General features: G+C 39.9%; 2 protein-coding genes across 5 annotated transcripts in view; both read left to right on the plus strand.

The window, feature by feature from the left end:
- LOC145447388 (U3 small nucleolar RNA-interacting protein 2-like) overlaps positions 1 to 17,112 on the plus strand; it is a 186,837-nt gene that overhangs the window by 161,903 nt on the left and 7,822 nt on the right. The gene's annotated exons all lie outside the window — the stretch shown is intronic.
- LOC145447382 (coiled-coil domain-containing protein 87-like) lies at positions 2,638 to 17,111 on the plus strand. Of its 4 annotated transcripts, none has more exons than XM_080325806.1 (24): positions 2,638 to 2,945; positions 3,084 to 3,263; positions 3,333 to 3,443; positions 4,585 to 4,724; positions 6,067 to 6,190; positions 6,586 to 6,717; positions 6,835 to 6,974; positions 7,037 to 7,115; positions 7,430 to 7,565; positions 7,833 to 7,995; positions 8,561 to 8,835; positions 8,896 to 9,026; positions 9,973 to 10,104; positions 10,188 to 10,415; positions 10,581 to 10,678; positions 11,252 to 11,367; positions 11,434 to 11,548; positions 12,241 to 12,827; positions 13,773 to 13,917; positions 14,326 to 14,404; positions 14,483 to 14,617; positions 14,852 to 14,966; positions 15,084 to 15,261; positions 16,835 to 17,111. In XM_080325806.1, exons 1-24 carry the CDS (start codon positions 2,787 to 2,789, stop codon positions 17,019 to 17,021), a joined length of 3,885 nt encoding a protein of 1,294 aa, XP_080181932.1. In that variant the 5' UTR covers positions 2,638 to 2,786; the 3' UTR covers positions 17,022 to 17,111. The 4 variants fall into 4 exon arrangements, with proteins under 4 accessions (XP_080181932.1, XP_080181933.1, XP_080181936.1 ...); XM_080325807.1 differs by having other exon boundaries at positions 11,437 to 11,548; XM_080325810.1 differs by lacking the exons at positions 12,241 to 12,827; positions 13,773 to 13,917 and having other exon boundaries at positions 2,639 to 2,945; positions 11,437 to 11,548.

The following is a 17,112-nucleotide window of genomic DNA, read 5'->3' on the forward strand; positions in this document are numbered from 1 at the left end:
ACACCTGTACACAAGAGCTTTTAGGTTGCACTATAAGAGGCGAGTGTTTATGTCTACTGTCAGAACTCCCAGAGATATTGGGTGCCAAATAGCTTCGTCTGTGACATCCGGCATGTCACTATAGTGAGCTTAAAGTTTGATAAAACGCAATGACAAAAGTTAAAAGAAAATACGACCATAACTCAACCACGGACTCACGTTTGTTCAGGAAAATTATGAGCAACTGCCACAATCATTGGTTTTCTTTACACGGTTCGTAACTATCAATCTTGGGGCGCCTTAAACAAAGGGCGTAAAAAATAAATTCTTACCAAATTTAATCGGGCGGGTGGGATAAAGGCATTTTCGGTTGTAGGGAATGAAAACTAAAAAAATCAAACGTGGGAAATAAAGAAAAACAGGCTGGGAAGCACCGCAAAAAGGTAGATCTCCGTACCATTCATATTGTCATGATACTCGAATACTCGTCTTGACGCCTCAATTCAGAATCGAATCACTCAGGGTTCTCGATTTTGGCCAGCACTACTAATGATCGTACCGCTCTAACGCAGGTGTCGTGGTAGTTAGGTAGTAAGGAGAGTGGAGCTGATCATTTTCCCGTTCTTACCACATACCACTGAAACTGAGCTATATATCGGCTATCGTGCACTTGAAGTTGACTGCGCTTTCTGACGGGTACGCCGTAGACTCGATTCGTCTGTCAAGTTTGCAAGTCTGTGAACTGACATGATCTCTTTCATCTTGACTCTTTCTACAAATCAATTTAAGACATTGCAGCGGTTGCCTTCAACATACATAGGCCTATATTTGCCCTAGTAGGCTATATAGGTTACTACGAATTTTTAGAATTACCGCCTGCACCAGCTCGACCCACTCAGCTATATAAACAGGTAGATCTGATCACTTTTATGCAATATATGTAAGCAGGCTACCACTATTACTGACCAAGCTCATTCATTACCTTTGGAACATTTACTCTTCGGAACTCGTCAGGCACTGATCGCCAAGCAATTTGTCGCCAAGCATTAAAACCAGACGATGGAAAAATTGCATTCGCACGCGAGCATTCCCTGCATGAGGTTGATTGCTTCTTTGATCTCAGTGCATGTCTGGCGGGGGGATAGCGTAGTGGTGACGATAAGCGCCTGCCGCACAGGCGGCTGGGTTCGATTCCGCGTTGGAGGATATTCTGGGCTCCTCTTCCCCGCGTCAAGTCAAAAAAGACCCGATGAAAGAGCGCACTCACAAACAAAACGAAAGAGCAAGAATGAGCAGCGGAAAAGCGACTAACATTGAAAAAGGAACTGTGACATCGGGCACTAGGCCGAGGTGGATGCCGGTTTAACAGACTGCAACTGCAACCGCAACTGGTCGTTCGGAATCCTCATATCAGTATCAGTTTATTAATATTTTCATCACTACAAAACACCATAAAACTGCGATATAATGAAAAGATGGGCAGGTGCCGAAACGAGTAGTCTTTGAGATGGACACTGGACACCCACCTTGGTCTAGGCCAGTGGTTCCCAACGTGGGCGATATCGCACCCCAGGGGGCGATTTAGCGGTATAGGGGGCGAAAATGACGAAGGGGGCGATAGGGGGCGAAAATGGACAAAGGGGGCGACAGGGGGCGAAAATAGCGAAGGGGGCGATAAGGGGGCGATGAATCGTTAGAACGGCTATATTGGAGTCAAGTCGGAGAAATGACCTTTTTTTTAGTCAACCCACGAAAAATTGGATGCTAAAAAGTAAAATTCGACATCGAGCCGCAAAGTTGACTTTTTTTTTTAGTCAACCCACCGGTTACAGTTTGTATGCCCATTTTTCGGTTCACAGAATTTGAGGGGCGATGATCGGTGTAGAACTTGAAAAGGGGGCGATGGGTCGAAAAAGGTTGAGAACCACTGGTCTAGGCGAAGTAGAGAAGAGGCATGCACTGCACACTGAATGAAAAGTAAAGCAAAAAATATAAAGGCAAGCGACAAAATGAGGTGACATGTGGCGGAAGGCAAGATCGATATGTTAGGTCGTATCTGATCGTTACATCGCATTGTACACTGTGTGTGTCTTGTTCAGTGGAAAATATAATCTGACGATTAGATTAGATTAGATTAGATCAGAAATTTTGGTACTTATCAGCATTGTTTCGTCGATTTGAAGACAGTTAACCAACTCATTTAGCTGAAGCAAAAGCACCAAACGACATCAGGGATGGCCACAGTCCGGTTCAGGAGTCAGAGCAGGATTACATCGATTTTTAACGTAGTCGGACTGGATCCGGATTCTGAATTTGCGTTGAATTTGCGTTTATACAGCTCAGTGGTTGACGGTCGGATTTTAGCCGGATTTTTCTACTGAAAAATATGAATATTAGGATTGTTTTGGCAGGATTTCTTCGGATTCCGAATTGGACATTCACCAGCCTGATTTTTTCGGACACTGAATTTCGAATTGCCAGCCAGATCCGGATAGATTCGGATCCCAAAATTTTGGAATCCGACCATCTTGGAACCACATCCGACCTAAGGTTTACCTTAGTTATCTATAATCCGATATCCGACATCCAAGCCGTGACGGACTGGTCATGCGCGACGATCACCTAGGAAACAGTGAGGAACACTGTAAATGCTTTGCAGCGCGGCAGCGGTAATGCTATTATGTCGTTCACAAATTTTGGTAGCATTGTTGTGCCTTATGTATGTATGAAAATATATGAAGCAGTGAAATAATATAATCGGGATTTTGGTATTAGGGAGACTTTGATATTAGAATAGGCCATCATATATGGACAGATCCAGAAGACTGGATGACGTTGACGTCCTTGATTCCAATCTTGTCAAATTTCGAGGATTATACTCTTTTCATGACACAGAAGAAAGTCAATTTAAATCAAAAAAGCAAAATATACACGACTTTGGAAGCTCAGCTCTGTATAAGGACGTGGTGAGTGAAATTCTGCCTTTGGTCCCCTGGTGATTACATCAAACATCTATGATAATTTGTACCGTAGGCCACCGTATCCTAATGTTATACCGTTCCAGCTTCAAAGCCACTTGCAATTCAAAATCTTTTTGTTCTCAGGATAATGAATCGATAACATCTCAAAACAGCCCTCGCTTGTCCGAACGACCAGTCACACCAATCAATGACAGCATCAAAAGTGCACCCAAAACATATGCAACATTATCAAAACTAATACACCGAAGAATACATCCGAGGCCGGAATGGGACCACATTTCTGTAGAAGACCAAAGCAGTCTGGTAAAAGAATGTTACTTAGGCGTGAAAAGTTTCCATGAACGAGTACAAAGCTCGTGTTTAATATTACAGGGAGCAGTAATCATGGGTGAGGTGAACACAGTGTGGCCGCTTCTGCGAAATCAGCTTGATGATCCATTTCTAAATCGGCATCAAAATAGGGAATTGCAAAGAAGGATTACGGTAAATCAGCTATGAGTTTTTGTGTGCACCTGTAGGCCTATAATGAATTCTCATGCAGGGTTAGTGTGATTGCATGTAAAATAAGGTCAGTCGCGACTAGCAAAATAAGATCAGTCACTATAATGTTAGGATTGAAGGTCAGCGTGTTTAGGGTAGAGTGAGGGTCATTAAGGTTGGGTTTGACGTATTTCGGGTGGGGATTAGTCAGTGCGTAAAGCCATATTTCAAATCAAACTTTTTGCTTAAGGAATCAAATTTAAAACCGGACTATGTTTCCGATAGTAACTTTGAATCCAAATTTTACTTTTTCATATCCACTTATAAATTCCATATCCAACTATCCAACAAACTGATGTTTCAACACAAGTAGTTCTTATGTGATCTGTGCTTCAAATCCAGACTTCAAATCCAACTTTTTTCTAATTTAATTTTTTTTCCTACAGTAATTTCAAATTTCCAATTTTCATTATTCTTATCAACATGGAATTTCCTAACCTTGATCCTAAATCTGAAAATGTGTCAATATGAACAGTGCACAATAAGGACAGTCACATGCAAAATAGGTGAGTCGCTGCATGCAGAATCAGGACAGTAGCCTACATGCCACTACCTTATTTTGCATGTGACTGACCTTATTTTGTATGCGATCACACCAACCCTCCTTGATTCTCCAGTAATTTGTATGTAAACTAAACTGATTATTTATATTTGAAGCCATTGAAGAGATTACACTCATTTGATATGTTGTCAGGTTAACCATAATTGAACCAACATAATGGTGAATGGAACAGATATATCGTCGCTGTGGAATCAAAGTAGCCTATGTCCATTTTAAAAATTTTGAGATCCATTTTTCAAATTCCGATAAAATCAAGTTTTTGTGAAACTTCCATTGTTTTTGGCCATATCATGGTCATGTTATATTTGTCTCATTGTTTCAAAGTTAACCATGGCCAAAAAAATGGAACGTTTACAAAAACTTAATTCTCTCAAAATGTGTAAAATGGATATAAGCTAGAGTACTGTTAATACGCCTAACCCGACGATATACGATATTTATTTTAAAACCATTCAACGGAACGTAATACCGTGCTTAGTTATATGCAATTTCTGCACATTACTTCAAATTGATGCTCCGCAGGTACATTGTGTAACTGTGTGCGAGCATCTTTTCTTACATTACTCGGAAAAAGTGAAGACACTCAACAATAAAGGAATTTTTACAAATTCTGCCAATATGTGCAGGGTACGCGGCCAGCTAGCTGTGGATGCTGGAAAATAGTAAGTGCATGAGTTTTCTCCTTTGATATTAACCATTCATATTGACAATAGTCATTCGCTCATTCACAGAGATGGTCAGTAACGAGGTATTTCTATTTTTCCAAAGTACTCAAGTAGATTTTGTTTACTTGCTCTTGGCCAACTTAACCTAGTGATAGGGTCACCAATACTGCCAAGATCAAGACGCTTAGAAAACGACTTGTGGCTGCCCCATAAAATCAACCATTGCGAATTGACAGTTATTCAGCAAGTAATCTGTCTGTCTGCCGGTTTGTCGGCTTTGTAGGTGGTACGCGAAGAGAGCTGGGAGTAATGTCATACCTCAGATTGGCGAGCTTCTGCATAAGAAACAGTTAAATTTATCTCATCAAATGGTGTTTTCTTGCTATCCATTGGTGTTGCGGTATAGGACTGACAGGAATAACCAATAAACACCGATACAGCCAAGTAAAATAAGTAATTCAGGTGGTATGTCGTGACAAACAAGCTAGTGGTACGCCGTGTGGTAAAAAACAAATTAGTGGTACGCGATTGGAAAAAGTTTGAGATTTAGTCGCTCAAAACCGATCAGTGAACACAATGACTTGGACTCGGACTCAAGTCACAACACTATGACTCGGACTCGACCCTCTATTCACTGACTTGGACTCGAACTTGACTCGGTGGTGAATTGAATGTGACTCGAGTCAAAACTATAAAAGTGAGATTGACTTGTGACTCGGAACCTTGTGGCTCGGTTACAACCCTGCTAAACGGTCTGGCCCATTTGTCTGGATATTGCATTCTTGTGGCACATGGCCTCTAAGAAATTTGAAAAGTAGCCTACCCGCGAGCCGTTTTGAGTTGGTGACCCCTGCCCTAGTGGCTACATTTTTAGGTTACTTCCACTTCTACAATTCTTCCTACTTCTTCAGTTTTTTCGAATTTTCACTCATTGAATTATCGTAGTACTTTGGCGTGGAGGTTTCATCACTATTATGTGTCCATTTGATATAAGAACCACGTGATTAAACACCGGTATCACAAACGGTAACTGCATAACATGTTTTAGATTGGACCTATTTTGTAGGTGTAATTAGTCATGATTCCTCAACCAAATCTACCTTTTGTAACTATTTACTTCAGTAATTTTCAGACCTTACATTTTCCATTTCCACTTCAAGTAGACTTGACATGTCTTAGAAATTAGCTACTTCTACTTTTATTCGAGTGGAAAGTTACCGCATTACTTCTTCTAGTTGATTAGAAACGCTGACTACTTTCACCAACTCTGCTGAAATCATTCTTCGATCCATCAGGATTGCATGCTGCTGGTAACATTTGTGTGTTTTATTTTTTCCAGTCTCAATATTTTGTCGGTGAGGCGGCATATTGTTGCTGATCTGAAGAAGCCACCAATGAAGGAACAGATAACATACAGTAGAGAAGAAGCTTCACGGTCTCCATCCACACCAGGACCACCCCAAGTATGTCTCGAAATTAAATTGCGAAATTAAAATGTTGATTGTGCCTCTCTGCATCGGTAAATAAAGAATATACCACAATTTCCAGTCATATCTGAACTGAAATAATTATATGCATATCCTGTTATCATTGATTTGATAATGAGCATGCCACCCATCATCACAGTCCATCAGTGAGACAAGTTTATCTTTTTACTTGATTCTCACCTGATTTAACATCTTGCCTAGGAATATCACCTATTTATCAGCAATTCGTGTGATAATAAATATAATGCTTGTCTAATTGGTGTTTCTTTTACGAATTGGCTCAGGTATCATATTTTCACAGGCCATGTCAATAGGATATCCTTTTGTGTTGAACTAATTTGATTTTACGTGCACACTTCCTTGAATTGCAGAGACCGGAACAGCTTTCATTTAGAAAGCTTATTAAATCAAGCCGGCCTCGAAGAAAATTGAAATACCAATTCAATTTAAGAGCGGAAATTCAGGAAATGCAATCCGTGATGCCGTCCATAAGTTTATCGAAGGTAAGTTCATGAAATCAAATGGTATTGTGAAGCACAATGTCCTTTTACCCACACAAACGTCCAATTATATTAAAAATCTTATTTGCAACATAAGTAGGGACCATTGATATATCACAGATCGAATCTTTGATGAACAAGTCTTATACATTCCTACCATCGCGACCAAAAGACTTGGAGATTGAAGATGACGATAACACCGATTCAGAGTCGCTAGATATGAAAACTGATGTTGGCAAATCATCACCCGATTTTGAGAGGTTTGCGATGCAGACTTTGTTATCCACAACACCTAATTTCTATAGGTACCGTCTTTATTCAGGTCTCAGATACATCGTTGCCCCTCTGAGCCGTCTCTTCCCCATACACTGTTACTGGATGAAATACTTCAAATCGAAAAGGTAAATAATATTAACTGTTTCATAACTTTACATTCACTCGAGTAAATCGCCTACGTAATACCTGTAGCAGAAGTGTTAGTAATGCTGTTTTTCTCCATGGCAAAAAGTGAATTTGTACTTATTGAGATATAATAATACTTATTGAGAATATGATAATTTCAAATGTGAGGCCAGCATCTATTTGACAAGACAGAACGAGCAATTTCACAAAAGCTTCCTGGTTAACAAAGAGTAGCTTAATATCAAAACTACTTGGGCTAATACCGTATTAGCCGTATATAAGCTGCTTTGTCAAATCATTCCTCTCTATATAGGAAGAGGAAGATTATTTATTGATGAGAAGTCCGTCCATGGCTCAAGAAAGCAGTCTTGATTTACCGCCAAATACACCGATGCCAGTGAGGGAAGTTGAAAAAGTACGATGTCATACTTCACAAGGATTGCGAACTGGTGTGTACTATTTTAGTAAGCCAAGAACAGAGTACATCAAATAGGGCTCTCACGAGAGCCATTATACTTTTTCCATTTGCATTTGACTTCGCATTTTTACTGCTTATGCTATTTGGATGATTTTGGTAATGAAAATACTCCTAATAGCCTAAAGACTGACAGCATGTTGCCAAGAGGAAGCAGTTGAAATTTATTCCACTTATTGTCCAAACTACTGTCCCAGCTCTGCCAAATTACACATTCGATTTGCAATGGCATATTTTCCAGGGCCTAAAAGTGACACAAAAGTTTTGGAATCAAGTCCTATCATTCACGACAAAGTTGAGAAAGAGGTCGCAAAAGAAAATTTAAGTACACTTGATTACATGAGTGAATTACAGACAGATGCGGGAGATGAAGAGTTGCCGCCATTGATACAAGCTATAACAAGGTACGTTTATATTAGTCATAGCATGACAGATGATAAGACTTATTAAAACCATCTTGAATCTGGGCTGAGACATTGCTATATTTTGGCCTGCTTAGGAACAGATCATTTTGAATCAAGTAAAAGCTTTTAATTCTACAATACTTGAATATCATCGGTGGTGACTGCTTTTACGACCTCCGCTTGAGATGTAACTTGGATTATTTCATATTGCCAAAAATCCGCAAGCTGCCTTTTTAAATTATTCTAATCTTGCATAGGAGTCATGAACAACCGCCTGGGAAGCATCCACCATCTCACATCAAATCAAGTTTATATGGGATCTGTTTTCAAATTATGCTACTACTTACCTGCTCTACTTTGAAAATACGCAATTCTGGTGTTGGTCTATCGGCGAAAATATGTTATATGGGCATTACCGGTATCAGGTCAAAATTCCAATATTGGCTGGGCTCTAGAAATGAGTCCATTATGAATTCATGAACATATCCCATATTTGTAAAGACATTAGTTAATTTAGTCACAACTAACCCTCAAAGTTTTTTAATAACGATAAATTTTTATTCAGACGACAGAGACAAGATGCCAAATTGCGAGAATTAAAGAAGAAAGAGATAGAACTAGATAAAAAGCGGGATGCGGAACTGGAAGAACGGATGAAGCCGTTACCGCAAGCGCAGTATCCTCAACCGCCAATTGTGCAGAGCAAATTGCCGGGTGTCAGTAACCCAATGACTAGGAAACCAATCACAATCCGCGCTTCTGACGTTAAAATCAATGACCATGTCGATTTGTCATCCGTGTCGTTGAAATTATATCAACCCGTGTATAATGATTTGAAAGGTAATAACGTTTGAGAAGTCTGCCAAAAGTCAATATAATATCTGACTCCTGACTTTGTAGGAGATATATCGCCAGCCACTGTGAAGGAATTGGACGCCAACCTTTTCCAAGGCGGTGAACTAAAGGAAGTTTATTTTGAAATTATGAAGACCGTGCCGAATATTCATCAGAGATATGATAACGACCCGCTGGTAGGTTAATAGTATGTAGCCAGTTTTTCAATCACTTCTTATTGATCACTGTGCTTTTCTATTAACTCCGGGAGACGCTGGGGTTCTCATCAATAATTGGTATTGTGGATTATTTCTGCTGGGATTAGGGGATATTCAGAGCTGTGAATGTTTGTAGAAATGTTATTTGCATTTCTGCATCTGCTGACAAAGCTCAAAAGGGTGAAGCATGTACTGCGAGGTCATCACTAACCTTTTTCGACTCATCGCCCCCCAAATATTGCGAACCGAAAAAATGGGCATGCAAACTGTAATCACCGGCAAGTTGACTAAAAAAAGGTCAATTTTGCGGCTCAACCTCGATATTACACTTTTGCAGCCAAATTTTCCTGAGTTGACTAAAAAAGAAGATCTTTTCACCGACTTGACTCCAATATCGCCGTTTTAACGCACCATCGCCCCCCTATCGCCTCCTTTGTTATTTTCGCCCCCTATAGCCCGTTTTTGCCCCCCTATCGCCCCCTTCGTTATTTTTGCCCCCCCCCCTATGGACAGCCAAATCGCCCACGTTGGGAACCACTGCTCTAAGCTGTGCTCAGAAAATCTAAGCTGCGCACAAGAAAGCGGAAGTGATGACCTTATTTTTTAGTCAACACCACAATATTAACAACAAAAGTGGGTAATTCGGCAGTCCAATCAAAGTGATGACCTTTATTTTAGTCGTTACGCACTGTTGTCCAAGGGACCGCGCAGTGAGTTGGTGAGTGCGCGCAGACTCGTGAAAAATTAGAGGGAACATTGCTGATGATGTTTTAAGTTATTTCTATGTGAACAGTTTTGCATGCTGCCAAAAGATTTAGAGACCTACCACATGTCATACGCAAATATAACTAGTTATTTACTTGTTTTTGCTGGGTTTGATCGAAATAGGGTTTGTTCGAGAATAATGAAGTTGGTTACATTTCAGATTGTGTCTCCTGCGTCGAATGTGGATCTGAGCAAGATTCTGGCGTCTAGCACATTAGCCCGTCCACGATCACAGCAAGTTATCAATCCAAACTTAACAAAAGATTATCTTGACATGCCTTGGAATGGACAGGTAAAACACTAGCTATTTTCACTCGTCGATTTGATTCTACATTCAATTTTTCCAGAACTTTGTTATTATTTTTGTATTTCCAGCAATTGAATATCCCCAAACCAACATATCAACCCTACGCCGGCTACCCAAGCAGTGAAGCAACGTCAGTATCACATGTTCAGGAGGAAATTTCGGCGTTCCACAGATTCACGCCAAGTCAGTTACAACATCCAGGTGTTGATAAGGGGTCGCGGGCTTATGCGTCTTGGCTGCAGTGGTGGAAAAGCACCGTTAACAGTGATGATTTCTTCAAATATTTGTCGACGCAGGTATAATTGAATCTATCATTTGTACTTGACTTTGATTCAGGATCAGATTTCATTTGATCTGTGATCACGCCTGATCACAGAATAAAGATCGTTTTTTGAACTTACTTGTCTCGTTTATGTTGAGTATTGATAGCATTGCACAATGATATTTCTTGATTATTTCAGGATACCGACTTTCTAAGCGTCATATTTCACTTTTATGATAGCGAATACGATGATTCAGAGTTGGAATCGGTAGGAACTGACAAGTTAGAAGCTGAAAGGTATGTTTTTGAGATATATTTTCAAGTCACTATTATTTTATTGCTTTAATCAAGTGTCGAAAACTGGGATAATACTTTCAAACTACGTTTGTCGTATCATATCATCCAGTGCTTACTATCTTCATATGTATTTAAATGGAAAAATTAAATTTTTCAATTTCCTTGTAGCATGTAGGTTTTGGATGGTTTACCTGCTTTCTATCATAAATCATCACTGTTTCTATTACCTATTTCTGGTAGAAAGAGTGTCTATTTTTGGCCATTTTGCATCATGCGATTTTATTGTTATTCAATGTACAGATATAAATGTGAGACCATTCATCCAAAATTACTAGCTAGTTACTGGAGTGCTTTTCGGTCTATTTTATTTTTACTTAGAGTAGAGCTTTCTAGCCCTGTAAAATCAATACTCGCACATGTGCCTAGGCTGCGCCAATAAGTACTTTAACCTTCTTTAATTGGTGGAACTAGATATAGTAGTGTAACATCTGCAATGCAGTTAGTGACAAATCAAATGTATTCACACAAAACATTTCCACATCTGTGACTCTTTTGTGTGTTTGTAATCCTAAGGGAAAGAGAGAGGAAGCTCGCAGAGCTGAAAAAAGAGAAAGAAGAATTCATCCCCGGATTGTGGAATGTAAAATCTGTCATCTTAGGCGGGCTCGGCAAGGACCCCGTCATTGAAGGTTTGTGAACATCCCTACTTACGATATGTCGATGCCAAATCATCTTTAATTGTCTCATCTTATCAGAAGACGAGCATGAAATCAGCGAGATGGTGACACCTTTATCAACTAGCCGCAGTCAACGCATGTCGCAATCTCCTTCGAGGACGTTATCTCGAACACCGAGAAATTCGACGCCAAGGTTTGTGGGTTGTTTGCAGAATGATTGGGATTTTTTCGTTGCCGCAGAATTTCTAATAAGAAGGCTTTCCAGTCTAACATCGACAGTGTTCTTGATTGACGAAGAAAACAGATTCTTATCAGAACATAGTGCAATTAATACCGTTATTTCACATTACTGATTTCTTTTATCTGGAATTGACAATCTTCCCTCCTGTCTATTGATAAAGTAGAAATTTTAATTTATTAAGATGTGACTAACCTGATCCCGTGCCCCATTTTTAACGTGAACAGTCTAACCAATTGTTTAAATTGAACGCTGTCATTGCGTGGGCTACAACAGTGCAGGCTATGAACATGAATGAGTAATGTAATACATTGATAAGCAAAGATTATCTAGATTTTATTCCATCTTGGCATTTTTGCTGCTCAGCCTGTGTAGCCCAGGTTTGTTTTATGATGTGTGTCTCACAGACCAGAATGACTAGGACGAACTACGGGTAACTACCCAACTCCTACATCGGATTTTGGAGCTGTAGCAAGATAGTTGGCTTCGGTTTGTCACAAAATTGAGTTTGGTGTATTTATGGCCTATATGCTCTTTAAAATGAGCTGAAATGAAAATGCAATGCGTAAGGCTACAGTACACCTGCTCATGACTCCAATTATACTATTTATGGATCACTAACTTCTTGCGAACAATACTGTATTCAGACATGACAGTTATTTCAAGAGCAAGATGGCAGTACCACCCCTGGTACCACCGATAAAATTCAGAAAAATCGAAGCAGGCAGGAACAGTGCAGTAACGCCGCACAAAACTGTATTAGAGCCAAGTGCGATTGCTGGCTACAGTCCGAGGGCAGCCAGCGTGGTCACAGACAGTTTAACAGGCACAGGAACCAAGGATTCAACATATATATACTCCGACTCGGAATTCGATGACAGTAAAAGCGATGTCAAAGACTCTTTCAATTCAGAACCGACCGCTAACAGTGCGCGGTTAAAATATTTTCCGAACCGCGCAAATCCATCTCTTTTACCCATCCAACCGCAATGCAAAGACGGTGGCAGCATACTAAAGATCGTACAGTCTAGAAATTTGCAAAACGCAATCCTGGAGGGTTACGCGCAAAGTAAATCTTCGTGCAAGTCAGAGAGCGGAGAGCAGTCGCATGCTTCCACTTCCGGTTATCATTCGGCGAATAGCGAGGTTGTCAGGCACGGTCGAGAGGACGTAAAAAACGATGAGTCGTGTTTGAGTAGTCGGGATGTCGACACCGAGCCAGCTTGCTTGTCAGGTTAGGATTGCTCGGACTTGGATGTGATTTATTTTTTGTTTTAAGCGTGCGCTATATCCTCATAGAGCGTATAGTTAACTTCTGATGTGCAGCCGTTAGTATGCAACCTAACAAGTTCATGAGGTGCCCAGTAAAATTTGCAGAAAAAAAACGTTTTTAACAACCCTGTTGTAAATGCCTCTTTTAGCATGTTCTTCGTTATATGTTGCTATGCTTGTACGCCAGGGAGAGAATCTGATTTCATTAGTGGTTTCGACTCCTTCAGACTATCCTTTTTGTATCGTTATCATGGGGTGTTTGACCAGATGAAATTCTTCGTAAACAAAATCAAATGGTATTCGATTTTTCCCTCAGGCCACTGTCTACTTGAAATATCATCGGAAGACTTGTCAACAACTGATAAATAATCGGTAGGACTGATCATTGGAATTGGAAGACACACCTTTTACAAACCATGATAAATTAATTTTGACGGATATTATTAACTACTAGCTTGTTAAATTGTAAATGGTTGTTGGTCATTGATACTTGGTGGTTTTCTGTCAATTCAACTACAAAACTCTTGTCGAATGGAAAGACTGCCACTGTACCCCAGTGGTTAGAGCACTGGTCTCACAGTCTGCAATCTGGGTTGTAATTGTATCGACGGGTGACACCGAGAAATCCAGCCACTGACTCCATTCCAGTGCCAGTCCCAAGTCTTTTAAATGGGCAGAAGGAGGGCGTCCTCCGTCCGGCATATAACTTTCGCCAGACTATAATGCGGAAAGCTGATCCACGGTGGCAATCCCTAGTCCCTACCCACACGGGAAAATTATTCTTATCGAAACGAAAATTTAAGCATCAATATGATGGATATGCTTAGGAAACTGCAACAGTATTCCTTATCGATATTTTCAAGCAATCCCAATATATTTTAGACTTGAGCAGGCTTGACATTTTCAGAGAAGCTCAGGGCCAAATGGAAGAATATACGGGAGAGAAGTGTTTTCTCAGCTAATGTTCCAGTCGATACGAAAAGCTTTTTGAGCAGCAGCGATCACTGTACGAGGATAGAACGTATCATTGCAGAAAATAAAATGCTCAACAGGTAGCATAATAGGAGTGAATTTATGTCATACATTATCAGGGTGACTCACTGTGAGCTGTTCCGTCTTTAGTTACCGTAATATGTCTAAACTAAAGCAAGTTTGACTTGTTTATTCAATGTGAATCTCATTTAACACTTGTGGTCTGTAAATGTTTGATCACGGGTAGGTCTAATACTATTTCAATCAGGGATATATAGAACTATATTCTAGTTCTATATTTTCCTGATTTCAATTAACAATGAGCAAATTATTATTATCTTTTGTTGAAAGTATTAATCAATTGTCTACTTTGATTTTAAAATTCTTGAAGGATTCATGGTATCAAACATGTGTCAAACTGATTTTGAATGTATGTAGGAGGAACCAAACCTAATTATTGCCTCTGAATCAAAATCATTGCATTACAGATCTCGGTCAAGTCCAAGAGGAACTACTTTTTCATCAAAACCAAAAAGCAATACTACCGATTATACCCATCGCAAGCAGGTGATTCATTTGTATCCAGCGCGAATTATGTAATTTGCCAACTCCAAACAATCTTCTAATTACAAATTCTCATTTCAGCAAGAATCTCCTCGTGAGTTAACGGTTCAAGAAAGACTGGAGATAATTTGGGAAAAATTGAAAATGCCGGACTCACAAAAATTGGATAGCGCTTTGAAATACAGCACCGATGAATACATCAAATTATTACCCGAGGTATGTCTACTCAAATACACATCCACATCGCCTATTTACAGCATTGTTAACCCATCTTCAATTCGATCCTCTTCCATTAAATTCCTTTACAAAGACACTTCTGGTGTGCAATGTATTTGCTTGGATAATTTTGCCGTAATAAGCCACGGAAAATGATATCTTTTCATTGTAATCTCTGGTCTACTTTGTAACAGTACACAAACAAAATTTGTCAGATTTCGATGTCTTCTACAGATCACTTTGTCGTGGGAACAAGTTACAGATGCAATCTTAAAACGGGAAAAAATCATGGCGAACTTAGAAATCTTTGAAAAAGAAGCTTCTGACCCGAACAGATTTTTCGAGAAAGGTGGGCTTTAGTTATTCACTGATACAAAATCAATTATTATCTAGCACTGGGCACCATTTGTTTGTATAATAATAATCTGTATAATTGTAATGTTAGAAGAAATTCCATACCCATTAGGGGAAAAAGGCTCTTCCGTGGCACGTCTGACTGAAGCCAAAACAAGAGCGTCTTTGTACAAGAAATTGGAAATAGTTGATGCATCTGTGCGTGAATTATTGGCCAGTATCAAAAAACGATTTTCCGATGTTGTAACCTTCAATGGACGGCCATACCATGAGAAGATGGATTGGGACAGGTATGGTTATGCGAATTGCTTCAGAATTGCAGACAAAATCTCAGAATACACTCCAGCAGCTGTAATATATTGCATGACACCATCAGTATTGAGTCGGATGCTGACAACAGTGTTGGAATGACACGAGTCATGTTTCTGAATGACTTGACTCCGAATTTGCGAATGAAAAATACGGAATGACTTGTGGCTTGGAGACAAATTTCTGAGTCAATTATCAAGTCATCAAATATTCTATGTCACAGCTGCCTGATCAATACTAATCCATTATTTAATAGATTCAATGCCTGTTTTCTATATGGTAATGCTCCGTCTTCCATACTATTTTAGAATGTATAATACCTTGTGGGCAGCATTTTCATCAATATACATGAGTAGTAGGCACCAAGACGCCTAGCCTATTTGTAATTATGCATATACATCTGCGCATAAAATCAAACGACACAAACTGAAAATGTTAGATGGCTTGAATCTGAATTTTAAGTCACTTTGCAAATGTACATGACTTGACTCGAGTCAAAATTTGCAGAGACTCGAACCGACGTGGTCCCAACACTGGCTGACAGTAGCTTTTACCAGTCAAAATCTGGAACCATATTCCGTCACTTAGTATTACAGTAGGATATAAGAAATTCATGTTTGCATGTATGCCCAAAATTGTGAGCCACTTTGGAATAACTAACAGGGTTGTAACCAAGTCACAAGTCTATCTCTCGAGTCATTTTCAATTCACCACCGAGTCCAAGTCAGCTAGTATAGGGTCGAGTCCGAGTCATAGGGTTTTGACTCGAGTCCGAGTCCAAGTCATTATGTTCACTGTTCAGTTTTCAGTTCAATCCACTTTTTTCCACTCTGCTCGAGTGATAAAATGGCTCACATTCATAATATAGTAATTTTCCCCGGTCTTAACAGTTTCTAGCCCTTGTCTTCCAAGTATCAGGACTGATGGACGAAATACCAATAATGTGGTGACTTTACTAATCTTCGAAGTTACAATGAAATGTCTGTCTTGGCCGTGCTAGTCTCGAGTCAGGCACGATGACTCAAGTACGAGTCGAGTCAATACAAAAATTGACTCGAGTCGAGTCATTTTACGCATTTGAAAATATGACTCGTGTCACCGAAAAATCACGACTCGACTCGAGTCATTACAACCCTGATAGCTAACTTGATAAAGTATGATAAAAGTCCAAAATATTGTACACAACCACGGTGCAAGCACTCAAATGCAGGCAGAGGAGGTCAAAGTAGTGTTTATTGGTACCCAAGTAGAAGTAACGTCACAGAAGTAGTCATTCGCAAGGAAGTAAAAAAGTAAGTATTCTAGGCCTAGTTTTGAAAACTGCCATGTATAAGCAGTAGTAGTTTACGCTTGAGGAAGTAATCTAAGGGGGCAAATGTACTTGAAGTAGAAGTACCAATAGAAGTACATCGCTTCCGACCAGTGAACACCTCTGAATGCAGGTGGGGTATCGACGTGAACCCATTGCAATTGTTTGGTAAAACTCAAGGCAACAGTAACTTATCATCTTCCCATCAACTGCATAATTAAAATTCGGTATCGTTTACTTTTCAGAGTGGAGATGTTATATTTCCTGCAGCAAGAGCGTCGATGCCTGATGCTGCAGGCACACGGCCATCCGGAATCTCTGGATGCTTTCGTGAGTCATGGACAAGTGCGTCCACGCGCAATCTTGCCGCCGATTACGAAGACGTTCACACAGATACCTATCAACAGCGTCCGATTGACTGTTCCTGAATGAACGATTTGAATGTACGAACCAACTTGACGATTGCACTTACTTGGCTGCCAAATCCATAGATTGCAGCAATACAGTACTTTTCGACCGTAAG

The sequence above is a fragment of the Botryllus schlosseri genome, chromosome 9, assembly GCF_051294905.1.
Source record: "Botryllus schlosseri isolate E-star chromosome 9, Bs_hap1, whole genome shotgun sequence".
Lineage (NCBI taxonomy): Eukaryota > Metazoa > Chordata > Ascidiacea > Stolidobranchia > Styelidae > Botryllus > Botryllus schlosseri.

Coding starts and splice junctions, on each gene's coding strand:
- LOC145447382 (XM_080325806.1), top strand. CDS start 2,787: ATGGACAGATCCAGAAGACTGGATGACGTTGACGTCCTTGATTCCAAT. Junction 4,725..6,066: donor GCTGTGGATGCTGGAAAATA/GTAAGTGCATGA, acceptor TATTTTTTCCAG/TCTCAATATTTTGTCGGTGA. Junction 14,405..14,482: donor ATTATACCCATCGCAAGCAG/GTGATTCATTTG, acceptor TTCTCATTTCAG/CAAGAATCTCCTCGTGAGTT.